Consider the following 26,766-nt stretch of genomic DNA (forward strand, 5'->3'; position numbering starts at 1 on the left):
AGTGAAAGTAGGAATATTACAATGTATGTGACACTGTTACATGCATTCAGTTTCTTACATATAAACAGAGATTTTTTTTTATCACAAAAGTGGGCAAAACATATTTTTTGATGCAGAATGGTCTGTCTTTTCGACATTCTATTATAAAATAGGTCATAAAGCAATAGTCTAAAGTAAAAGCACCTAGAATCTGCGTAGGCTACCTCTCAGCACTGATCATGAAGCCAGTATAAAGTCAGATTTTTTAGAAGGCCAGGGGGTACAATGTACTATGTTTTAAGGATTTCGCCTTTGGCATTCCTCTTTCTTAGTGAGTTGAGTCACGAGGGCCCAGACCTTTGTAACAACTGAAAGTGTAATTCAGTTGTTTACCAGTAGGCTGAAAAAAGGAACAAATGCAGGTCAGTAGCACAAACATAAAGGAAATGCAGCCCAGCCATGCTTCTGAGAAATCCCCTTTACACCAATAAAGCATTATATATTAGAATATGAACCTACATAGAGGAGTACCTCTTGTTTATGCGGTGATTCAACTTTCGTGTAAACAATATTTGTAGTTAATATCAGGGTGGAGGCTGCCTTTATAGAAGCAACTACCCCGTTCTCTTATTGATCAAAAGCTGACGCGACAGGTGTGTTAACCAATCAGAATTTGTTGTGGTGAGCGTTTTGGTCCAATCAGCACGAATTATGCAAATTCCGAAACAAAGTTCCCCCTGTACCAGCACGGTGATTGCAGTGAGCCTCCCATGTTTTATTTTCTGTTTAATTATCGTCGTCAAGAGTGTTGTGATAAGTAGGTATTGCTTATGAATAACTCATCCGCTGCAAGGCGCTGAAGAACAAACTGTTTGTTATGTTTGCGCTAACAGGTTTGCGTTAACCGGTAGAGAAAGCTAACTGCTAAAGCTAGCATAGCTATCTTGCTAGTTCGCCGGTACAGGCGGTCCTCTTTGTCTGACAGGGGAAGGCGTGCTCTTTTGTTAAGCTTTCCCTTTGTCCCTTCGGGAAAGAGGAACTGTTGGGTTGGGATTTCACAATTATCCACAGTTCTGAAAGTATTTAGAAAATGCAGATCGCCAAAAAATACTTTTCAGAAAGCCTGATTCAGTTAACCATCTTGCTCAGTTTGATTGGAGTTCGTGTGGATATCGACAGCTACTTGAGCGGCTATTATACGCCTTTGACAGAGATTAACTTGGGTCCTAGCTCAGCCTACATCCAGACACCGTTTCATATTTTGAGAGACACTTTTGATGGATATGGTGTACACCCAAAATGTCCCGAGTTGGACTATTTTTTTGCAAGTCGTCGGCTGCTGGACGAGGTGAGGACCCTCGGTTCCCCGCGGTTCCACACGCAGTTGAACGCATGGCTGGTGCACGAAGTGCCTGCAACTGACAAGGCTGACTGTGGGCCTTCAACCAGTAACAACACCGAATCTAGCTCAGGGCTAGAAAGTCCTGGCGAAGAATCCAGGGATGTCAGTGAACACCTGCCAGTCAGTGGCCCAGCAGTGTACCAGACAAACATTGAACTCGGACAAGGGCCTTGTGGCGCTGGAGCCTGCGGGTTTCTTAAAGAGGCAAGTTTGTGAATAATATGCCATAAAGTTGTAAAAACTTTGTTTCTAATGAAGCTATAATGTAACCTGCAACAGTGAAGGTGGTCTATCCCTCTAAAGTACTTGATTAACTGAGGTGACAAACGAGTAAAACTTCCGTAATAGCTAGCTTAAGCTATTACTAGCTAACTAGCATAACTAACCGTTGAACTGGAAAGATGGGTGTTATCCAACAACTACGTTATTTTACTGGAGTATTTACTGGTGAACGAGGAAGCAAGTCAAAAAAATATTCTGGAATGCAAATTTATTTTCGTTTTGTCAGGCTCTGTCAGGCCCTTGTCACAAATCACAATCCAGTAATGTGTCTTTAGTCAGATTATGTCACTTACATCCGTAATGACAATGTGTTAACTTGGATAAGTCACCTAATCAGTGTAGTAAGTAACTTAAACATAAAGCTTAATAACATGTCTACCAAACATCATATACTGTATATGCGGCATACAGCTGCCTGCTGCACTTGTCACTCTTTCACTATGGTACTTGTCACATTAAGCAATCTGGGAATAGTAACTATAGAATTACTTCAGCAGAAAACACCATGCAAAGACAGGTGTAACTAATGTCTGTACTTTATGACAACAAATATATTATAACACTGTAATTACAACCTTTATATTCAGTCCTCCTAGTAGTGTAGTCTTTCTAGAGCATGGCAGAAAGAGCTGATTGGTGGATATTGTATCCCAAAGGCAGTTTATGTTGTCAGTTGTGTAACTATATCTCTTTTCTCCTGACCCAACCACCAGCTGCGCCCTTTGAGGGGTGGAGAAGTGAGACTCGGATCCCCACCCTGTTTGCTTACACAAAAGCAGTTTTCCATAGTTAAGCACTGCTCTTCCAAGGGTTGCTTTTCATGTGTATAATGTGATGTTGACTCATTTGTTGTTGATGACAAGAGATGGGTCGCCATACACCCCCCCCCCCCCCCCCAAAAAAAAAAAAAAAAAAAAAAATTACAAGCCTTGTTGTTTGTTTTGCAAATGGCCTTAGTGTCTGAGAATATACAATATGCAGGAGCTGTATATAGTTATCCCGTTGAAGGTGTATCAATAACTTCTTGTCATTATTTGGCTTTAGTCTTAGTGTGAAAGAAAACTTTTTGCTTTCACACTAAGACTAAAGCCAAATAATGACAAGAAGTACTCAAGACCAGTCTAGTTCTGCCCAAGTTCTGTCTGGGCTTGTTGGTCTCCACTTTTCCTGTTTGAACTGGTCTAGGAAGTGAATCAGTTATTGATACACCTTCAACAGGATAACTATATACAGCTCCTGCATATTGTATATTCTCAGAAACAAAGGCCATATAATATATATTTTTAGAACAAATGAGAATTCTATTATATCTTTAATTGGATATATCGTGAACTTTCTAATCTTGGAAGCTGGTGACCTTTATTTCTGTAGGTGTATCAGAGGGTAATTGGCTTAACTTTTACAATGATTGCTTTGTAATCATAAATAAATAATCTAATCTTGTTTATAACAGAATCATCTCATGACAGAAGAGTCATACTGTAAAGACTCAATTGAGATCAATGAACTACCGCTAGAAATGTAACGATGTTTGGAGTTCTTTACTAAGAATTAACAAATTGTTTTTCCTTTTCTTTCCTCTTCACTTCTAAACTGAATTCCCTCCTCTCTTTTCCCTGCCAGGAGGAAGATGTTAAAGTTAAAGAAGAGGAGGAACCTGCTCCAGTCTCTCAGCTGGCTCACAGTTCCACACTGGAACAAGAGGTACTGTTGGCACTCTTTCATGTATTTTAATGACCGTAACAGTGCTGGATTTTTTGTGAGAATACACAGTAGTGTTTGTCCATCTGCAATGATGCATGTATAACGTTGGCATCAATTTTAGGCTGGTTATATTGATTTAACTAGAAAAATCAGGGACTCACATTACATATTTACTGAAATTGCATCATTTTGATGACAGTGCTGTTTTAGTAACACCACAGAATATGATTAGAAAGGTTGAAGCATAGTAATTACAGTCTCACAGGCAGTTCCTTATAGTAAAAAGCTATGCAGAAGCTAAATATAAATTCATTTTTCTTGTTCATTTTTTTTCATCAGTTACTTTGCTATGATTGTATACTGACAACAAAACATATCACTTACTTTTTTAAATTTACATCAGATTTTCTGTGTGTTGTCTCTTTCAGAGCCTGCTGGAAGGCATCACTGCACTGTCCAGTCCAACACGCCATCCCTCTGCTACTCTTGATATTGACCAGCAGTGGAACAATTTACTTTCTGTTGCAGACCTTGATGTAAGTTTCATGTTCATCTTCATGTTCATTAAATTAAGCCTTATATAAAATTACATTAGTTTAGGGACATGCATACAGACACGTGTATTGCAGATTAGAGGTTTAGTTTACCACATTGATCTAACTGTTGTTTTAGAGGATTTTCAAAGTTTTGGAGAATAAAGTTCGACTAATAGGTCTCTCTAAAATATAGGACTTGGACCCCCTTGTGACTGAGCGTCTGTCAGATCTCGACACTGACATCACCAGCGCCATCAGCCGGAATGTCAGTCTGCATGATGCTATGCTAACCAGTCCTGGAGTGTTTGGGTTGGCATCTGATAGAACTGAGCCCAGGACCACGACCCAACAACAAAGGGCTTTCTTTCGAATGGAATCCACAGGCTCTTTAAACTCAGATGCTTCACCTGGGATGGCTCTAGGTCTTGCTGCACTCCCCTTTGCCTCAGTATGTAACATAACAGGAAATGTGTCATCAAATAGTGCACTGGGTGGCTGCCTAGATGAGGCAGTGTTTGACCAGATCAATCAGCTTGGTTTGGAAGGTCTGGACTCAATTGACAGCAGCCTGATGGACTGTTTGGACAGCATAGACCCACGGGTCCTTGAGGACTTGGAGTCAGACTCTGGTCTCTCTTTGGAGAGCAGCTCTGGAGGTCCAGTCTCTCCAGGTTGGTTCAGATTGCTTTCTATACTTGGAAGAGTTACATGTCTTAATTTCTGTTTTATGAAGCTACGAAATTTTCAGTTAAATATGCTGACACAGTCATTAACTCCTCACTTTGTCCAGGCTCATCTGAGATGTCATCCTCATCCAGTTCATACTGCGAGGATGAGTGTGGAGCTACAGGCTACAGCAGTGAGGCAGACTCAATCCCCTCTAAAGGCATTGTTGACTACACCACAGCATGGCCACCTGTTGAGAGTGTGTGGCATGATCACAGCTACTCATCTGCCAATTTCTTTAACCAGCCGTCAGTAACGCTGCCTCACAAAAACATCAAGGAGGAGCCTCTCAGCGATGATGATGGATTCCGGCTGGAAGAAGGGGAGCTGAGTCGTGATGAGCTGCGCGCCCGTGCTATGTGCCTGCCATTCTCTGTTCTGCAGATAGTTAACATGCCTGTTGAAGAGTTCCTGGAAGTTCTTGATGGTCATGGCTTTTCCCCTGAACAGGTGACCCTCCTGAGGGACATCCGCAGGCGTGGTAAGAATAAGCTGGCAGCCCAAAACTGCCGCAAGCGCAAATTAGATGCCATCACTGGGCTCCAGGAGGAGGTGGAAAGGTTGCAAGTTCAGAGAGACAAACTGCTGAGGGAGAAGCACCTTACAGCAAAAACAATGGGTGCTGTGGGCCATCAGATAAGGCAGCTGACCAGAGACATCCTGTCCCGGCTGAGGGATGAATCAGGAACACCCCTGAACCCAGACAGATTCACCCTGCAGTGCGGGGCTAACGGTAGGGTTGTAGTTCAGCCTGTAAGACGACCTGCTGTCTCCACATCTGGCAACAAAACAGACAAGAGAAAGAAGGAAAAAAAGCAATAATGCAGCATTTCCTGCTGAGACTTGATCTTTTTGGTTTTGGGATATTGCGGAACCTAATTGCCTGACTCTGGTTTTAGGGACTCCTGTTTTGCTAAAGTGTGTGTTGATTCACCACTGTTGAGAACCTAAATGCAAAAAGAAAAGACACTCAAAAAATAAGTAAAAGAAAAAAAAAATGTAAATATGTTATTTGATCGTAAAAATGTAGATCACACACTGGACATTCTCTTCTTGTTAAAGGTGGATGTGGCCGATGGGGTAGTTTAAGGGAACAGCTAAGCTGTTGGTAATGCCAGCAGTCTCTTTGTGCCTGTTAACATTAAAGTCATAGTCTTTCTCATTTTTACAGAAAATTGTAGGCAATCACGCATGTTTAAAAGTCAGCTTGGCCAGGATTGTGATATTTCCAGACAGGATAGAGATCTAAGAGGAGTATTTACCTGTAATCTTGCCTTTAGTGTTTTCCTACTCGGTATAAGAACGAGGTTAAAGGGTTGTATTTATTAAACTTTCTTAGGTCCATGAAATGCTTATAGAACTGTTAAGGACGTTTTCCCCCCTCTCCCAAAATGGTAAACTTTGGTCAGCGTGATAAGAATATTGGGTTATTACAAGTCCAAAGTTTACTGATTTGTTCCCAGTATTTGAGGGCATGCACTGTTTGAGTAAAAAAAATAAACTGAAATAAAAAAAATCAAATAGATGTCTTTTGCTTACATGTCTTGATGACGTGCAGTATACCAATGACTCAAAGGACTTGGCCTTAATTTGCATTTAATGTGTTTTGGTAAATACGTATGTACATCATACATAAGTGCATATATCCATAACAAAAAAGTTCTTGCATAAGAATTCAACTATAGTTTAACCCCTTTCATTTGAAGTGTTTTAGAGTTTTTGGCAAGATTATTCTACCTCACAGCTTAGTTTTTGTTAATTTTGGCTACATAAAAAAAAAAGCCCTCACCCCGCTTTGCTTTTTTTCTCTCTTTTTTTTTGTCTTTTGAAGTGCACTCGATAACAACAATTTCATTATAAATGTGACCGTAATCACACATAAAAGATTCAGTTTCTGAAACAGGAAAAATAGAATCACCAACTTTATTTAAAAGGTCTGAATGCTGTTTGAATGTATGTGTTTGTTTGTTTGTTTGTTTGTTTTTTTTAAAGAATATTTATTATTAAATAGTTTTAATAGATATTAAAAGTCTGCATCTTATTTATGTGTACACACAAGTAGTCACCTGAGTGAGTAAACTGAAGAAAGATGCATAAAGTATTTGAATAGTGATCAATCTGAAGCACAATTTGAATGAACTGAAATTTTGACTTCTTTACAAGTACTTGTGAGTTTTTTTCTTTTTGGATAAATTTGATTCTCAGGCCCCAGTTTTGTTTTGTTTTTTTCTGGCTAAAATTTGAAATTCTCTAAAGTGCACTTGTTTAATACAAATCCTTCATTATCAAAGTCACCCCAATTAAACAAACTGCTAAAAAAAACCCTAAATAATAAATTACTGATTGATATTTAAGAAGTTTGAATGATGTTTGGATGCCTCCTTTTTATATGTATAAGATTTTTTGGCAGTTGAAGTATTAATAGAGGTCGCCGCCCTGTTCCTGGTTATGCTGCACAATAAGTCAGCTGAGTGAGTGAAATTGAGAAAAGTCCATGAGGTAGTTTATGCAGCTTTCGGTTTTCTTTTTTTCTTTGTTTGTATTTTCTTGTTTGGCTTGAACCTTTTGTTTGCTGTTTGTATGAATTTTGTTTTCGTAAATATTTGCTTTGTTTCTGAAGTTAAATGTGTTTGATTCCATTGTGATTTTTGAAAGTGTGCGTTTGCTTACAGAACTTGAGTTGCTCCTGCAGACTTTTTAAAATAAAAAGAAATCTTTTGAAATACTTTTGAATGGCCTTGATTTTAAAATCAGCATATAGGAACATATTATTCAAAAAATGCAGTCTTAAAATATCAATGGATATTATAGATATCTATTGATCTATTATAGATTAGGGATTACAAACATAAGGCCTGGGGGCAAAATTGGCCTGGCAACAGATGCAATCTGAGCCACTGGACAGCTTTTTAAAATGTGATGGATGGTACACATTTTGGATTTTTTTTTAAACTGTATTTTCCGTGTTTTACAGCTTTTCTTAATGATAAAAATCCTACTCCCATCACTATTCACACCAATTTGAGTAAGTCATAGGTAATATTAGATAAAAAAAACTTAAATGACAGAAACGTTTCTGATTTCTGCAGTGCGTTCACAGTAAATAAATAAATAAGGATATAGTCTATCAATAAACAAAACCTTTCTATTATATAGTTACAGAACAGTCTGGGCAATGAGCAACCATAACTACACATGCATTTCCTACAATCTTAGATTGTAGGATTGTTTGTTTGTTTGAAATAAATTAACAAACAAACAAACAATCTAAGCCAAAAGAGTCGTGCTGACTGAGTTCTATTTAATACAGCTTAATTTCTTTATCATGCAAAAATAACCAGCATATGCTGTTGAAATTGCACTTCTTTTTCTTATATTAAGATTCTGCAGACATTAAAGGTGTAATTAAACCTCTTTACACTGGTCCGGCCCACGTGTAAACAAAATTTTATGCATGTGGCCCACGATTCAAAATGACTTCGATATCCCTGATGTAGAGTTCTAGGCTTCATCATCCACAGGTTTTGGAGAGCGAAAAGCGTTTTCTAACCGGGCTTCCGTAGATGGTGCACAAGTATGCGCACAAGAATGCGCGTGAGTAGCTTTTGGCGCCCGTGCTGTTGAGCCACACTTTTGTAGACATAAAGAATCAACTGACCGCGTGGAAAAGAAGTGCCGTTGGAGCGATTCTCTTGTTTTAGGGTATGTATGCAGATACCGACTTGTTTAAAAAAAAAAAAAAAAAGGTTATCATTAACAGAGGTGTCAGAGTTAATTGGTTCACTGTAACAAAATAGCAGTATATGCTAGCCAGTTGTTTTACCATCTGACGCTGTCTCGAATGAGAGAGAAACGCTCTGTTAACTACAGTTGCAGTACTTTAACTTAAACAGGCAAGCGAAAAGTAACAGTGTCTGTTCCTTGTAATGCTGTAGTTGTATCATAGATCTTAAGATTATGTATCCGTTTCTAAAACGTCGAGTGTCGCATTAAACTTGAGTACGTTATTGTTAGCGCAAGTTACGCTAACGTTACCCGCACGTTTTTTTTTGTGCCAGCGCACCTATTTTAAGTCCCTCCGCATTGCAGTTGACACAATAAAAGTGAAGTAGGTTTTTCCTAACGGTTAAAGGCCAGCTAAAGTTAGCATGCGAGCTAACGTTATAAGAATTTGGCTATCTTTGAATACTTTAAGAGTTTATCGCTAAGCTAGCTAATGCTACGTTTTTACTTCCCTTTGGTGGCCATCCCTTTGTCAAGGTTGCCTAATTTTAATACCCCAATGGGCAAATAACAGTCTTCACAGTTAAATTCGTTTACGATCCAGGTGTCTGTGGCGGCTTTAGGGCCTATGGCCAATCCTAAATGTGGATATCAGGAGCACATGAATGTGAAGGATTTGTTATTATCAAATTCCTTTTTTTGTTTGTGTTTTTAGATCACAAAATGGGAAAGAAGCAGAATACCAAGAGTAAGAAGGATGCACAGGATACACAGGAGGAACCTGAAGAATTCGTTGTGGAAAAAGTGCTGGACCAGCGTGTTGTGAATGGGAAAGTAGAATTCTACCTCAAGTGGAAAGGATTTACAGAGTGAGTTGGCTGGGACTCCTGCCCCCCTCCTGCTGAGCTGGAAGTGCTTCCCTGGTATGGGGTTGTGCTATACTTTTGTTTGAAGTCATTGTGGTTGCATGAAGACGGTGCCTTCATTCAAGCAAGCTAGCTGATGCTAGTATTTGGCTTTTTTTTTTTTTTCCCTAAATGGAAATCAGTGTGAATTGATGCAATGCAATCGTTGACTCTCTTTCTGCTTGTTTAGTGCTGATAATACTTGGGAACCAGAGGAGAACCTGGATTGCCCTGAGCTGATTTCAGCATTTTTGGAGGCTCAGAAGAACGTTAAGGAGAAACCTGCACCTGTTAAGAGGAAGGCCTCCACGGAAGAGCCAGAGACTGAACCTAAGAAGAAGGATGTGGTGAGTTCCTTTGCTTTCACAAGTTTCTGCAATTAGCATGTCCTAGAGACAATTTAAATTTAGAACCGTCAAGCTTAACATGAGGGCCATTCAGAGAAAGGGTTGCATAACTTAAACAAAGACGAGCATTATAATAAATGAATGTATTATAAATAAATCATATTTGTGCTTAGCTAGGGTGGTGTGTAGACATTTAACTTAGTATTATACTTGTATAATTGTGACAAACCTAATTTTGAATAAGTCACTCAGACCATTCTCTTGAAATGCAGCTGCTTCTGAACTTATGCTAGAAAGTGCAAGGATTTTAAATGAATCAAAATGTGGTGTTTTGTTTCCTTCCCATCTTATATGCCTACATTCTCTGTTGTAACCACCTACAGGCTGAGAAACCACGTGGTTTTGCTAGGAACCTCGAACCCGAGCGAATCATTGGCGCAACAGACAGTAGCGGGGAGTTGATGTTCTTGATGAAATGGTACATTTTTATGCAATATTTCTGGTCATTGAAGAAAAAAAAAAAATCTCATATCTTTGTCTCCTTGGAAGCAAAATATAATGAAATGACTGTTAGTTCAAGACCTTTGCGCAGTAATGTTTTGTTAATCTAGGCAGTGTAAGTCATAGGATGGATGTGCATGGTAGTCACTGGTGTTTCATGCTACAATGGACGGCCAGTGAATTCAAAAGTATTGAGTGCTATGATTTCTGGATCCTTCACAGTACAAATAATTATCCTGAAATATTGTAATAGCAATCAAAGAAAGTTTAAACTGAAGGAAGTGTAACTGAGTGGAATTACTTGGATAATTGGATGTTGTTGTTTTTTTTTTTTTGTTTTTTTTGTTTTTGTTTTTTTTTTGTTCTGTTTTGTTTTTTGATTTATTTTTAAGTTGTTTGCATTTGAGCTCTTAAAAATTGGAAACTTTCTTTGTTTCACTAAATATTTATTCTTAAACCCTTGAACTTAAAGCTCAGTTTCTACACTTCAGTTGCCTTTCACTGCTTAGATCTTGCTACATGGTGTACAGAGCCACAGTTATGAAACTGTCACTGTCCAGGCTGTGTTCCTGCTGTAAACCTTTCCTCAACTTATAAACTTAGTTGATTTAAAGTACATTAATTTATGCTGGCTTTCTATAATGTTCCTCTCTCAATCTGCCTTCTTTTAGGAAAGACTCGGATGAGGCAGATTTGGTCCCAGCCCGTGAGGCCAACACCCGCTGTCCTCAGGTGGTCATATCCTTTTATGAGGAGAGACTGACCTGGCATTCCTGTCCAGAGGATGAAGCCCAGTAGTTCTTCTCTGCAACCCATGCAGTAGTCTACATCAACATTGTCAACCTTTTCCTCAGGACTGGATTTCTCCTGACTTGCCTTCTAGGTCTAGCTAAATTAGTCTTTTTTTTTTTTCTTTTTTTTTTTGTTTTGTTTCTTTTTTTATTTTGGAAGAAGTTTCAACACTTGCGTGGCAGTCGGTGAGTTCTGTTGTAAATATAAGCTTAGCCGATTGTGAGAACAGGTGATAGTGTTTTGATTAAGAAGTAAAGAAAGAAGCCTTCTTGTATTATTGTGAATGACTGATCTCTTTAGCCCCTTTTCAGACACGAGATGTACAACAATGTTGGCTTCAGTAGTCTGCTCAGCAATCTGTTATTCCAACATGGATTGCGCTTGTGTTCCTAATGGCTTCATTTAAATGTATCCAAGATGGTGAAGGAGAGCTCTGTAGTACGCACAATTTAGCCATACATTCAGAAGGCTTGTTTGTGGGTGAGGTGCAACTACAGTTTTGATTGGTTTTCTCACCCTTTTTCAATAACAGCACAGGATCTGACTGTGTGTCGTTCAGAGCTGTGCACTTCCTTCTGGAGTGTGAATAGTAAAAATGCTTCATGGAGGAATGATACTGTATTTAAAGTCAATAGCTAATGTTAAGACTAAATGTGATGCATAGATTTGAAATTTAGGGCATTAACTAGTGAGCTTTGCAACTCAGAGATTCACAAGATACAAGTACAGTTGTAATCCAGTGCATGCATGTCGTTAATAATACTTGGTTTAGTTTAGGTGCTCATTTAGACTTGAAGTCAACACATTCAGATGCAGCCAGATTCATGGGAGCGAGTGCACAGCTGAAAAAGGACTGTTGATTAGGGCCACTTCCACCTTCGTCTTTGTTTAAATGTTTTAAATTCCAAAACACTTTTCTCACTCTGCCACATTCTTGCTCATGTTTTCTACTGTAGTGATGTTTTGTTCCATAAATACTTTTTGTATACTGTCTTTAAATATTGTTTGTCGTTCTAATAAAGGTTTTATGCCAGATTTTTTTTTTTGTCTTTTAGGTTTTTTTTCCCCAACTACAAATACATGTAAGACTTTACTGGAAGTAATTCAGAGCGAGTTGCATATGAAACGAAGTTAACAATTAGGATTTCCTTATGTACCTAATAGATGTTTCTTGGGTGAAGTTTTTTACAGTTTTGTCTTCATGCTGCAGTGCTTTGGTTTTCCCGTGGTTTCACTCTAAATGCAAGACTGCATAATGGCATGGGAGATAAGACAGTGAACCTTTGTGCATTACTGATTTCTGTGGGAAATCACTCAAGTTTCTTATTTGAGTGATTTGGACAAGGTCATGATAGATATCCAACCTTTAGTCCTAGCAGGAAAAAACAACTGCTGCATGAACGTTCACCTACAAATTTGATAACAAACAGCTAATTTCTCTGAAAAGTTTGTTCTGTAAATGCTAAAGAGTAGTGAGTAGCCTGCAGAAAGGATACAGGGATGGAAAATGGCCTGTTATTGTCATTTCCTCGTAAGTGTTTAACTTTTTTTTTTTTTTTTTTTAAGTCAAATATCTATCCAAATAGATTAGTCTGTGGTGGCTATGATTTCATGTGATCTGTAGAGCAAGGTGTGTAGTTTGATTAAGTCAAATATCTAATCACAGCAACACAGTCATGTCTTATCTGTTAAGTGCTTGAATCATTTCAATATAGACATACAGCTATATTAATGGAAATTAAATGTCAGTGCAGCAATTTCAAGTAATATAAAACATATGCTTAAAATAAATCTTGGTCTGTATATTTCACATGTCAGCTTTTGTCAACTCTGAATTTTGCTTAATTGGCCATAAAATGTAGAAATCGGATAGAAAATGGTGCTGTTTTGTAACAGTCTGTAAAAGCAAATGAAAGTTTCTGTTGACACAAGATAAAGAGATCTCTATATGCAAATTACCATCCAACCTAAGGTGACGTCTCACTAGTTTCTTGATCCACTCTTGGACTGGTCAGAGGGATAGACGCCAACTGGCTTTGGTAAGATCTCTTGGTCTTCAATTTTAAAACTGTCATTGTATACAACAATGCTTGCTGTGGGCTGGAGTTCACGTAGACTAGGTGTCAGTGTCATCTCTGACGCTCTGATGCCTTGATTTGAGATTTTGATTTAATTTTGAAACCTTTGATTTATTAGTTGAAACGAAGCATAACACAGCCCATGATGTGATATCTCAGATAAGGTTTTGGGATGTTGTTTTTGTACCGTATCATGCTGCAGTTGCCTGTCTGTCTTTATGGCTACGTTCACACTGCAGGTCTTAATGCTCAATTCCGATTTTTTGATCAAATCCGATTTTTTTGTCTGCTCGTTCACACTACAAATAAAATGCGACAGCAAACGCGCTCTAGTGTGAACGCTCAAAGCGGCCCGCATGCGCAAAAGAAGCTGTCACACACAACGAGCTCTGTTTAGACCCAGAGCAACAGTATTGTTTGACTGATGGCCCTTAATATGCAGACTTCGGACTTCGTTTCCCAATTTTTGCTTTAAGTTCTTTTGTTATTTACATAATAATGTAAATAACCTAATAATGATCCTTATTGCTGTTTAAGAGAGGAGCGGTGCTTCAAATGATAGCTGCAGATTTCTGTCAGAATCTGCAGATTATACAGTACAAATAAAATGTTCACATTGTCTTCCCAACAGTTTCACTGACATCCACACTGGATGGCCAGGAAGCGTTCGCGATGTCTTCTCGGGCGCTTCTCCGGCGCTGATAATTGGCTTCAGTCTTGTGTCGGTGACGTAAAAGGCGGATTTAATGCGACTTGACCGTTCAAACAGCAGTCGCTTTCTAAAACATCGGATATGTATCGGATTCAGTACCACATACGAAAGTGACCCAGATCGGATTTGAAAATATCGGATTTGCGCCGTTCACACTGTCATAGCATGATCGGATATGGGTCGCATATAGGGTCAAAAAAATCGGATTTGATGCGCTTTCGCCTGCAGTGTGAACGTAGCCAGCGCTTCACCTTTCAAAACTAGCATGCATATCTAAATTTCATCTAGAACTGCAGTGAAGCAGTCGTGGACAACTATGTTAACAATTAAAGTCAGAACAATGGACAGTTATTAAATTTTGATTTGTTTGTTTGGTTTTGGTTAAAGTTTCTCCACCCAGCCACCATACAGTGTTATTGTGGTTCAGAGCTGGTTGTAGGAACAAAAAAGAAGCAGACATAAAATCTCAGACCATGAAGTGGTACTTTTAAATTGTCTGAATGTTTCTAAAGGTAAATCCCCATAAGCACTTGCATTAGAAGAAACATAAATGGAAGGGTTCAAGAAGAAAGAGATCAATTTAACAATGAATCTGATTCTTTTTATTAGTTAGGCACCTACAATCCATCAATCAATAAATGAATAAAGTGAATGTTTCAAAATCGGGTTGTTCACAGGCTATTTTTTTTCTGAGGTCCTGTAGAGACCAGTAACTATATAAAGTTATTATGACTTTATTTGGGGTTGTCGCTGCATTGCCATCGCTTGGCCTCCTCCCACCAGGTGACACCATTTAAACTGATTCCGGATAATAGCAGTAAGAAACAGGTGCGTAGAAAAGCGACGCTTAACATGTTACTCTCATCTGAGATTCTTGATCATTTTCTTTCCGCCTGATTTAGACGAATGATTTAAGAACAATGCATTTTACGATTACTTTTTAAATGTTGCTTGTTATGGTATACTTTCTAACTACGTGGCCTGATCCAGTCGGGAAAGGAGGTCGTGCTTAGCAGTGGGAAATTAGTAGTAGCAGGGTTGGTATTCAGGAAGGGCTAAGCTTCAAGCCAGGTTAGTGAGCTGGTCCTGGTTGTTCACATTATCGTATAATTTCACTCGAGGTGAAGATGGGAGAGGTAAGGTCAAAGTAGATGCAAAATCGGGCGTCCTTCTCGCTCTTTTTTTTTTTTTTTTTTTGTTAATATGTTTGTGGGTTCGTGGGTTTGTTTTGTTTTGCGTTTCGTCTTTCCCTCTCAGTAGCTACCCTAAGTCCCGATGCAATAAAAAGAGGGCATCCTGGGGTTTCCATTGAACTCCGTTTTGATTACCTGTTTTAGCCCCAAAGAGGAAGGAAAGCACAAAAAGTTAAATGGGAAGAGTCTTTCTTCCTCTGTTCTCAGGAGGTTAAACATTACAAATGATTTTGGGGTATTCAGAGGATGTATAATAAGCACTGATTATGAGCGTTAAATCATTGTTTAAGCCCTGTTGTGTTGTCCTGGATAGTGGTTAGAAAATTATAATACTTCATGCTCTTAAGTGTTTTAGAGCACTGAGTGCGTGTAACTTCAGATCAAAGTGCACTCCATTATGCAATTCCCTGCAGCATCCTGTTAACCTCACGTCTACGTGTAGGACCTGCTGAATTATTGCAGCTACAGGACTGTTGTTGAAGAGCAATGACAGTCTTGAAGGAAGAGCCTACAGTCACCTCAGTACAGAGTTTATCCAAATAGATTAGTCTGTGGTGGCTTATGATTTCATGTGATCTGTAGAGCAAGGTGTGTAGTTCAGTCTCTTGAAGGTGGCCTGATCACCCTATTTGAAAACGTGTTTAAACTTGCTTATTATCTCTGGTTAGACTTTAGGCCTGCAAATGGCATGTTTGGTTTGTTTGTTCATGAACAGATGACTGGATAACGCATAAGACTAATATCACTGTAAAGCTAACCTTGTAGAGTTGGCTTTGAAAGCACTAGACTGTATTTCTCTTTCTAGTGGGCTGTTTTTGTCCCAAGTGTGTTTTGCTATGTGCCCATGTTTAATGTGTTCAGAACAAAGATTTCCCACATAAGCTCAATCCTCCACCTTTGCCCCTCATCCCACTTGATCCCAAATCTGTTCGAAATCTTTGCACTCCTAAATCCTTCAAGGCTCAATTGCTAGCCTTTTGTTTTATAAAATGGAATTGGGACAAAAGAAATGCTGTGATTTTAAAAATGCTGTTTAATTCTGAGAACCCATAAAGGCTGCTATAATTTTGCTGAAATCAGACCACCTGATAAGCAAATAGGCTAAAAGAGATGGTACTAATGTGTTTATTTCCCTTCCAGGTTTTTGTATCACTAATGGACACTATTCTGGATAATTTTTCAAACACTGTAAGTGGCTTTGATTTTATTTTTTATTTTTCCTGTATCTTGTTTTGTTTATCTATAATAGCAAATAGATAAACCCAAACAGTGGGACAATCCTGTTTTCATTTTGCCCACGTTCACATTTTCATTTTGAAATAATGGAACTCTGGTCTTGATTTTTGCAGGAGTTTATTAGAGTTTGCGTTCGGGATCCAAGGCTTCATAAAGATGGCCGCTGGCACACACATGTTGACTACGAGATTTGTTTACATGTATGTGCCAATTAAAAAAGAAACTGTTCTGTTAGCTTTATTTTGTTGTGTTTTTTGTAATAAGCGTTTAATGAACTGTTGTCTCTTGCAGACTAATAGCTTGTGTTTTCGAAAAAAGACCTCCTCTGTGAGACGGCGCTACAGTGAGTTTGTTTGGTTGCGTCACTGCCTGGAACAGAATGCTTTCATAATGTATGTTGAGGTTTTCTTGTTATGATGGTGATTAATCAATGTTGTAAACTGATAATCCAGCAAGTTACAAATGTATATTTATATCCATGTCCAGAGACTTGCCTAAATTGCCACCCTGGAACCCTTTCTTCAGTCTGAAGAACACAGAACAAGTCATCCAGAGGATCAAGGGTCTGCAGAAGTTTTTAGAAATGTGAGTTGCTCTTCTGCTGAAGCAGTTTCTGAAGTTCAGTTAATGTCTCCTGGAGGAGCCTTTCATACTCCCAAAGACTGTTTGGGGGTAAAAATTAGCACATCCCTTTTACAGCAAGTCATATAAACTTGAGGGATATTAATTGGGTGAGTGAAATAGCTGAGGGGTTGGTAATTGGTTTCATTTGCTTTGGTTATAAATTTTATTAATAACAATGCACTAAAGGCAACATGAGATGACCCCCCCCCCCTCTCCCCCAAAACAAGAATGCATTTTGTCCCCCCCAATTTTGAATCCATTCTCAGACCCTAGGCTGGTGCTGTGGGTCCTGGGTTCCACCTGGTGCACAAAAATGACTGGCCTCATGTGTACGAGAGTATGTAGGCAATACTGGAGGATGAATGAATTGTTGCTATTGAGTGGCCTCCATGCTCACCTGAAGGGAAAAACCTCTGGGCCGTCATTTTCAGTCCCTCTAACACTGGCAGATTGCACCTCAGATCTGGAGAAAGAACGTGGAGGGCCATGCAACCTACAGAGTACTTTTTTTTTTTTTTTTTTTTTTTTTTAAGTTGCTGCAATGTAACTCTAGCAAAATGGACTATCCTGCTGCATCATTTCTATTTTTTTACTTTGATTTTCAGGGGTATCTTTTTAATTCAGCCTTCTGTAGATTCAAAATTTTAATTTCCCTCAATGTAGCATCCTCTTGTTCCTAATGCGTTACCCAGTACATATCAGTATAGATATAAGCATTATTTTATTCTTTTCTCCCATTGAAATCTGATTTGTTCTCCTTAATACTGTCAAATTTTATTTGGATTTGATTGAAATGGTCTCATCTATTTAATGTTTTTTTTCTCCTCTAGTGTTCTTCATACACCCTTGTTGTTATCTGATAGTCGGCTCCATCTGTTCCTCCAGTCAGACCTTAGCATTACAAAGATTGCAAGGTGTGCCGTTGGTAAGACCAGGTACACGGTAGCTGAAGCCATTCAGTGTTCAAGAACTGGTTGTATCAGATCAGAAGAAAAGGTTTCATGTGACTCTGACTGTGAAAGGTAAGTTATTATAGAAAATGTCTTAGTGCTTACTTGTTAACACGTGACTTAAAACTGAACTGACCCTTCAGTCTTTCTTTCAAATAGCACTTCATCATCGGGTTTGGGACCAAGTGTTGACACTTCTGGGCGAGGTAGCCCCATCTTCTTTCAGTCTGACGGAGATCCAGAACCCTTTTGTTCTTTTTCTGAGACTACCAGCCCACTTACTGAGTACTGATGTAAAGAAGTGACACTGTACTCTTCTTCTTTTTCTTGTGGATGTGTAGGTCATCTTTGCATTAATGTGTTCAATACTTCATTGAACTCTTGCTATTGTTGGCTTTTTCTTTTTTTTTTTTAAACTTCCGTTAACATCAGTGTGACCCTTTTGAAAATATTTTAACTTGCCTTGTGTCCTCTGCAATTGGTACCATTTAAGTATCATGTACTTAAAAAAATTTCATGTTTTTAAAAAAACAATGTGTAAAAACTGACAGTCTTAAATATTTCCAATGTGTACTTTTTAAAATCACTGCACTAAAATGTACTAAGGTTGGCAAGAGTTGTTTTGCATTGTAGACTTTTTTTTTTTTAAGGAAAATATTTGAGAATACATTTTATGAGTTGTCAATGCATAAATAAATGGCCCTTTCTTAAAGAAAAGCTTGCATCTTCCATACTGTACTTTGTCTCTTTTAATTAGTAGAAAACCTGAAGTTCATGTTCCTGTATACTTTATATATATTTTGTGACCTGTCACTTGTCCCAGAGTTCAATACAATAGACTGTACTGTTTGAACAGTCCAGTAGAGGGAGTGTAGACATCACACCACCCAGAGCTTGAGTAAATAGTGGTGTGAGATGAAGGAGCGTCTGAGTTAATTGTGTACATGGCATGAAATGCTGTTATTTTGGGTACAAACTGTAGCATTTCTTTACTCGTATAGCTCAGGTTGCACAGCGTTGAATTATTATTATTATTATTATTATTATATTTTTGTCTCTTGTCCTTATCTGAAAAAATGTCAAACATCTAGTTGCACTGGCTAAATTTTAATGTTTACTTGCTATACACTGTTACACAGCTGTGCCTCCCAGGACAGGAAAATGGGTTATTAAACCTTAGCAAACTCTGTGTACACTTGCTAAGAACTCCCTAAATCGTTTTCATAATGTTTCCACCATTTACCAAAACTATAGACAGATGATTGCAAATGAATATACATGTTAAATCTAAAGTATTATCAGTGCTGGGCATGGAGAGGCTCAGCGTTTGTCACGTTTCAACCTTGTGTCACAGTGTTCCCAGGTGAGGTTGTCTAATTAAAGGTAGATAGCAAATTAATTTAACTATTAGATTGCTCTTGGGAATCACTTGAAAGGAAAACGACAGCTTCATACGTGCTACAGGAATGTGAGCAGGTGGAGGTGTGGTTGGTTATGCAGGAGTGTTGGACAGCTCTGTAAATTGAAAGCTGATGAAAGAAGGAAAGGCTCATTAAAGGAGACAGCAGCTGCCCTCCTCCACCTTCTCCACCAGCCAGCCACTGGACCCACGCACAGTCTGCCCAATGTTAAGCCTAGCCTGTCCTATGTCTGTCCTCTCCTTCTGCATGGTGCTGTCTCCCTGTGCGCACAAGCCATAATGAAGCTGTCAGTGACTTCACACACATGCCACTGAGCTGTTTTCATATAGCAAACACAGACATACGCACAGGCACAGAGGCGTGTCTGAAAACACACGCGCAGAGAATACACTGGTGGGAAAGCTGCGGATGAATGAACATTTTCTCCTTCCTCATCTTCTGTCATTTTCAAAGTCCCAGTGGTTTGTGATTGGAGCTCTCCATCTCTCTGTTTGCTGTAAAGGTTGACCTTATCAACGTACTCCATGACAAGCATACAGCGGGACACATACACAGACACTTTTTGGTTTAAAGCTGGTCAATTTTCTGACAAAATGAAATGCAAATGCAAGCGGTGGCATCTTGTATTTTATGTGAGTGTACATGCGCGCATCTGCCTTTCTTTTTTCTCGGAGAAAACATCTAGCATTTGGATATTGAGTATTCATGGTACATGTCTATTTCAGCTTGGTAATTTATAACTCAATTTCCAGTGTGCAGTGATGCGCGTCATACCTCCAAAACACCAAACAAAGCCCAAACCCAATTGTATTTCAAAGCAATTAGGGTGTCCACTGAGTTGTGAACGGCCCACGTTGCAATGGCTCAGGGCCCGTGTGATATTTTTAATTGTTAATTTTCTGTCACATTAGTCAACTTCACTGCCTTTGGACAGGTGACCAGGCTCCTGTAGCCAACACATAAAATGACACAGAACATGTTCTTTGCTTTCTGATGCAGTTTGGGTGAGGGTACTTTTATGCTTAAGGGGAAAAGGTTCTGCTATATGTGATGTACATCATATTTACAGCTATTTTATGGTACAAATCTTTCTAATGCTTTTCAATATGCATGGTCAACATTAGTATTATTTTATGACTCCAAATTATTAGCTCATTTAGACTTTCACCTGAAGCCACCACAGGGAATTGCTTCACCTCCTTGACTGTAGAAAAGCCAACAATGGCAAAATCTATGAGAGCAATTAGCCCGCGTAACTCTCACCGTGCCCCTTTCGCTTATTTTTGCACCCATCTTGTCTTTCCATCACTCATTCCTTTCACTGCCTCTTCATTTTACTCTATTTTCTCAGCTGTCTGTTGCGAAGTGAGGTCTGGATCTGACTGCCCTTCGTCTCTGCTTTCTTTGATTTTGTGCTGTGGGGGTCAAAGGCTATGACTTGCATTGTATTTGTAATTATTACCACTGAAGTGCTAATGCATACAGCATCATTAAAAGTCAATGCATCTCTCTCTCGCTCTCTCTCTCATACACACGCATTCGTTTTGCACACACTCTGCACATCGCCAGCCATTTACCGGCTAAAATACGATCCATGCACAGATAAATGTCACAGGGCCATCTATCTGGGAGTGTTAAAAGTCGGCTAATGGAGATGACATATTAGCAGCCCAAATGACTGCCATAAAAACTCCCACCATACCTTGCAGCACTGCCTGGCCACTGTGACTGCAATAGGATACAAGACTGGCACTGCAAAAGAAGGAAGAATGGAGGGTGATGTCATATCTGGATATAGTTCTTTTGATTCAGTAAATCCGATCTTTAAAGCACCGTCTGGGAGAATAACACCAGCAAACATATTTGCTCTGTGCAAAATCATATTACACACACTTCAGATGTTAATGGCCTCTCACCTTTGACCTTTTGTGGAGTAATTATGCGCCAGGTCAGCTTTAGTGTTTGTACGTGTCAATAGTAAAGCCGCCTCTGCAATCAATACGAAGATCCTCCACAGGTAAACGCGATCACCTCCTTTACTCCTCCTTCATCCCTCCTATCTCTTTATTAATTACCCTTCTCTATCCATGCGTGTCTTTCTCTCTCTGAGTGAATGGAGCAGTTGTAATTGCTTCTCTCTGGAGCAGTTAGAAGCAGCACAAAGGAACCGTATAGAAACCACATTTGCATTCGAGATGAGCTGAGATGGAGAGGAGGGAGGGCGCGCTGCCCTCCTGCCCTATACTGAACAGCTCTACTTACGCTCTCTCTTTCTTTTTTCCCCTCCTCTCCTCTATTGTCTCCCTCTCTCCATCCCTCCCTCCACCTTATCAGCTCCCACCACCACCCCCACCTCCGCCCATTCGCAGCATGGTTCCCCTCGCATTGTCTTTCCAGAGAGTTCCAAGGTCGACGTGAGCTTGCTCATCAGAGCAGGGTATTGTATGATTAGTGTTGGTATGGATGAGCTAATTTGTGCGAGGGAGTGTGTGCATAATTGTGTGTGTGCGTGTGCATTTCCTATGTGAGCATACTCGTATAATAATATGTGGCTGCGTGTGGCAGTATTTCTAATCCCTGGTACAAAAAAAGGAGGAGGGGAGGCTGTAATTAATAACTCAAAAGCTCGGAATTGCAATTTTTTATAACCACCAATATCTCACTAACTCTCAGACCTATACCATCACTCTCAGTCACTCCTGTGGTGCGCACCAACTCCTGAGGGCTCTTCTTTTCCAGCTTGATAAGCATTTCTCGTTTGTTTCAGTGTTTTGATCAATACAGTTAAAACGCCAAACCAAGCATAATTAGGTCTGAGATGGCTCCCACTGTGACCGAATAGGCCTCACCTAGGGAGGTGCTCACCATTATCATCATCACTGTGTGTGTGTGTATGCGTGTATGCTCATACCACACACAGCGTGATCTAATAGAATTGACAAAGTGCACATCAGGACGTAGATTAAAGGAAAACTCTGAGCTATAGGTTAATTTTAGCAGGTGATGGAGTTTCCCATTCACGGTGCTTTCACTCACCTCCATCTTCATTCCCATAATCATTTAGACAACCTTAACAATGCATCTCTGCCAACGGGTTCGTTTCAATATGTTCCGGGGCCACTTCAATCATTTTTTTATTGGTTTATTTACTCAGAACGATACATAGATGGAGACTGGAGAGATCATAAATTGAACACAATTACCATTATGCACAGTGAAGTGGCTCTCCTTTGTGTCATAATCCAGGGTGAAAACCTTTGTGAAAAATCCATCTCAGACCTTAAAGACCACTTTTAGGAATTTGGTGCATATCCACCCCCAACATCCACTAAATTTACCTCTCATTAATAGAAAAAGTACAACTTTATATGAGCTACATTTATCCAAATTTTGTGGAGAATATTCAACATTTGATAGCCCCAAAATACTAAAGCCCCATTCTGCTTCTGCATTATCCTTTTATCATCTACAATATTAGATGGTGTATTTTTTCCCCACCCAACAGATATTTGATATTTTGATTTTCATCCCTGTGGCAGGTGCAAAAGTGATAACACGAATTAAACTACTATAAAGGTTAAAAGGATCACAGCTCCTCTTTCACTCTGCCTTTGCACATTTGAATCAATTGTAATGAAGCAGGACAAGGTTGTAGATGACATCCCCATTATCCTTTATCGCTTTCTGCTCTTTCAGGGTAAGGAAAAAAATGTACAGTATGTCTCCAGGGTCACTGCAAATGCTCATGGAAAACTGTGAGCAAGGGCAGATGACAGAGACAGAGGTTACATCAACATAGGCGAGAGTTTCAGTCAGACTGTCCCTTTAAAGACAGAAAATGGTGAGAAGATGTCTCAATTCTGTTCACGGCAAACAATAAGGGCTTAATATGATATGTGGCAGAGCCTATGTGTGTTCGAGGGGGTTGTACAGGTGTCTGTGAGAGTTAGAGGGAGAAAAAGGGAGAAGGAACCAAACTGCTGCTGTTTGGGGGGATAATTTCAGAGAACCACTGTATGTTGGGCATGTGCACGTGTCTACAAGCAATCTGTGTGCGCTTATGTGTATGTGTGTGTGCGTGTGTGCACTGGGGATGGAAGCAGGGTGGGAGGAGGATTTAGACCCATCATAAAGGAATTCTCCCCCCCAGCCCGTAGCTCATCCCGACACTTTTATGCCTTTTTATTTTCAAGCCCATTGCAGCCAAGCCCAGAGATGTGATTTATACTGCCTGGCAGCATGGGCACTGCAGCAAGAAAGACAGATGGAAGGAGGGAGGATAGGAGGAGGGGGAGCTGGTGGAGGAGAGGGGTTAGAGGGAGTTGCCGAGGGAAAGAGGTGTGTGTGTGTGTGTGTGTGTGTGTGTGTGAATGTGTGCGCGTTTAAAAGAAAAGGGGAGGGGGATTTGAGTAGGGAAGGCACAGAGGAAAATGAGGATTGAGAAAGGCAAAAGTAGACCTATAAGACACAAGATCTCCATTCTTTTGTGTTGAGGAGCTTTTCTCATCTGCCTTTCCTCCTCACTTCCTCTCTGCCACATCTTCGCCTCTACATCTCTCTCTCTTTAATGAGTTATTGGCCCTGTCTGACTCAGGAAGAGAAGTCCCATCTCTCCACCACACTGGCGCCCTGACAGCCTATATCCCCCCACCCCTCTCCTCTATCCTCCCACCCCACCCCCCAGGCGACCGGGACACTCCCCCTCCTCCTGCTTGCCTCACGCCTGCCTGAGGTGGGTGAAATATTCATGGCGCTCCCATTGATTGGATGGGAAATATTGGGAGTCTGTGTGTGTGTGTGAGGGGGCTGAGCATTTGACAGGCCCTGGTCTGAGGCAACGAAGAAGATGAGGAGACCGCCGCCCACAAAGAGACAGCTCACTTACAAGGAACATGGACTGAGGGGAGGGGGTGCAAGAGACGGGTAGACAGAGGTGGTGGAGTGAGGTGGCACAGTTGTGAAATGGGAGCCAGGTGAAAGCCAGCAATAGTGGAGGGGGAATCTTGATGTTGGATGCAGGTGCACGCATTGGAGATGTGTGTTTCCGTGTGTGTGCGTACGTTCCCGACACCTGCCTGCCAATGTGACGGCTGTACTGTCTCTGCGCTGTAACATCTCTCTCTGTCACCCAGCCACCTGAGAGGAGATGAGCTGCCATGCCGACTGTCGTTCATCCATCACAGGAAGACAGAACACACACGCACACGCAGACACTCACTTATTCAATCTTTTTGGGATACAAAGCTAAACGTGCTTTAATGCCTTCATTTACATTTCCACTTAGATGTAATGTTTCTTTGGTCTCCATCGATACATTTTCCTTTCCCGCTCTCTTACCGTCCCTCTTTGCCTCAATTGCTGACCATAACTGTCATGAACGCATATGAGAGAAGTAATTGCCTCCCAAATTTATCTCTAAATGATAGCAGTGATTGGTGAAAAACATTTGGTTTATTACCCCATTAATTCACTATTATTTTGCCCAGAGACTTCATATTTAATACTTAGCACACATATCTATCTGGTTCAAAGCATCCTATGTAATCTCTAAAGAGCAGTGCACTGGTATCTGAAGCAGAGGGGCACATTGTTATAATCTAAACACAACTAGGGTCAGTTGAAACATATGTTGAGATTAATTGCAGCAGTCGTAAAAAGTGCTCTTTTTTAAATTAAATCCTAATTACTTTTGTCATTAATTTTAATGGGGTCATTTATAACGTCTCAACAAAACCCTGCATGCTGCAAGCCTCTGTGAGTTTCAGGAAAACAAAATACTGTCACATATATGCCTGTTTTTTCCCCAGTACAGATTATGATTTCTTCAGAGTAAGAATAATATAAGCGTGGATTAAATTAAATTTGGCCAACCGGTGTTCCTTCCAAAATGTCACTTTGTTCAATCCTAGAGTGGCACACATAGGCTATGACACACACGTAACGTAACGTAAGTGTCAGGTTTATTTGCATGGATGTGTTCAAAAATACGTAGGATAGTATTGCTGGTTAGTATACCAGTCATATCATAATTAAGTATTTCTAAGAATGTCAGCAAATTTATTAAAAAAAACAAAACAAAACCCAGAAGCATCAGTGTTTTAATTTTCATCAGTATTTTATACCCCGATCTTTCTCATTCCCGTGCCTATAGCTGAACCACAAACATTTACTTAACTTAAAAAGTCCACATGATTTACTTAAAAAGTTGGGCACTGTGTAAGCAGAACGTTCATATTTATTATGAATTTTATTCCCTCTCTTCCTTAGTCTGTCTCCCTATGCTCTCTTTCCTCTTCTCTTTCCACTTACCCTCAGTTGGTTGTAGCAGATGGCTCCTCCTCCCTGAGCCTGGGTTCAGCTGGAGGTTTCATCCTGTTAAAAGGGAGTTTTTCCTTCCCACCGTTGCAAAGTCCTTGCTCACAAGGGGTCATTTGATTGTTGGGGTTGTCTCCAGTATAAAAATGCTTTGAGGCAGTTGTTATTGTGATTTGCTCTATATAAATAAACCTGAACTGAACTGAATTTGGAGTACACATGCTATAGTATGTGTACTAGTTTGGGCAGTGTATTGATATATTTGTCAGCATTTCCTGTAGCAGGAAAGTATACGTCAGATTGACTTAGTCCAAAGGTTGTCACCCTGAGACATATAGCAAATTTATGTAGTTTTAATTGTTTTGTGTTTTTAGCACATTCATGGCCTTAAATTTCATTACAAGTTATCTTATATGATTGGCTCTAAAGCATTTATCAAGGGCAACTGTTAGGATATCAGTGATTTCCTTTATCATTGTATTTTTATATATTTCATTCATTTCATTTTTTCAATTCTTACTGAAGGAGTAGAGCTCAACTAACATGTTAACCTGTGGCTACAGTCCTCTGTTTTTCTGCCATCTTGCAGCAGTGGCAAATTTAAAAACATCGCTCCCAGTGGCTCTTTGTAGGAGTAGAACCTCAAACGGGTCAAACAGATCTTTGTATGGTGTTTTTTGATAAGGCTGTTTGGAAGACGATGATAATACGTTTGCTGGGTACGACGCTGCTTGTGCTTTTCATGACATGACAAACATGAGATTTCGGTTGGACTTCCTTCCAAGTAATCACGTGCCTACTGAGAAGACACATTTCAATCACAGCTTGCGGTTTACACAGTAACTTTAAACAATGTCTTTTATGGCCCTTCACATTTTTTTTTCTTTTTTAATTTTACGAACAAGCCTGTCCATTGGGTTTTATTTAACCGCAACAGTCAATTGGCACTAGAGTTGTTTCAGCTTGGCACAATTTATGATCACTCTAATTGCTCACCGCTCCCATCTCTTGGCACATATCTTCGAACGAACAAACACGTGCTGCGCTGTTTCTTCAACCGCTCGTCGTAGGCCTAACAGCCCTTACTGGCACGATGAATTTGATAAATCCTTTTATCGCCCCGGGAGACAATTAAAGCGCATGTGACAGGGGTCCCTATCTCCGCTCTCCTCCTGTAGCGCTTCATTTAGAAGCCATTTGTCTCCGCTATGGATTTCCTATTTTTAATGGCGCGCGTATGCAGGGGTCGGGCCCGTGCTGAATAATAGATGCCTTTCGCTCCCTCTCTTTCCCTTTCATTCGCTCTCTCGTCCATTTCCTCATTGCAAGGCCCCGTGGGA

At 39.9% G+C, this 26,766-nt stretch overlaps 3 protein-coding genes across 5 annotated transcripts; all 3 read left to right on the forward strand.

Moving 5' to 3' along the window:
- Positions 1-688: 688 nt before the first annotated feature.
- Positions 689-6,627, forward strand: nfe2l3 (nfe2 like bZIP transcription factor 3). Its single transcript, XM_085446338.1, has 5 exons — positions 689-1,585; positions 3,287-3,367; positions 3,796-3,903; positions 4,097-4,574; positions 4,694-6,627. The coding sequence occupies exons 1-5, from the start codon at positions 1,070-1,072 to the stop codon at positions 5,449-5,451; spliced, it is 1,941 nt and encodes a 646-aa protein (XP_085302464.1). The 5' UTR covers positions 689-1,069; the 3' UTR covers positions 5,452-6,627.
- Positions 6,628-8,190: 1,563 nt separating this feature from the next.
- On the forward strand, positions 8,191-11,932 carry cbx3a (chromobox homolog 3a (HP1 gamma homolog, Drosophila)). Of its 2 annotated transcripts, none has more exons than XM_085446048.1 (5): positions 8,191-8,331; positions 9,068-9,221; positions 9,448-9,604; positions 9,988-10,082; positions 10,777-11,932. In XM_085446048.1, the coding sequence occupies exons 2-5, from the start codon at positions 9,076-9,078 to the stop codon at positions 10,901-10,903; spliced, it is 525 nt and encodes a 174-aa protein (XP_085302174.1). In that variant the 5' UTR covers positions 8,191-8,331; positions 9,068-9,075; the 3' UTR covers positions 10,904-11,932. The 2 variants fall into 2 exon arrangements, with proteins under 2 accessions (XP_085302174.1, XP_085302175.1); XM_085446049.1 differs by lacking the exon at positions 8,191-8,331 and adding an exon at positions 8,444-8,522.
- A 2,588-nt stretch (positions 11,933-14,520) lies between these two features.
- On the forward strand, positions 14,521-18,396 carry snx10a (sorting nexin 10a). 2 transcript variants are annotated; one of them, XM_085445916.1, is made up of 7 exons: positions 14,521-14,823; positions 16,021-16,068; positions 16,230-16,316; positions 16,408-16,508; positions 16,603-16,701; positions 17,571-17,762; positions 17,850-18,396. In XM_085445916.1, exons 1-7 carry the CDS (start codon positions 14,815-14,817, stop codon positions 17,980-17,982), a joined length of 669 nt encoding a protein of 222 aa, XP_085302042.1. In that variant the 5' UTR covers positions 14,521-14,814; the 3' UTR covers positions 17,983-18,396. The 2 variants fall into 2 exon arrangements, with proteins under 2 accessions (XP_085302042.1, XP_085302041.1); XM_085445915.1 differs by lacking the exon at positions 14,521-14,823 and having other exon boundaries at positions 14,924-16,068.
- Positions 18,397-26,766: the final 8,370 nt, after the last annotated feature.

This window comes from Copadichromis virginalis, linkage group LG22 (genome assembly GCF_057382275.1).
Source record: "Copadichromis virginalis isolate Kocher_CV1m ecotype Utaka linkage group LG22, C_Virginalis_male_GT1.1, whole genome shotgun sequence".
Taxonomy (NCBI): Eukaryota; Metazoa; Chordata; class Actinopteri; order Cichliformes; family Cichlidae; genus Copadichromis; species Copadichromis virginalis.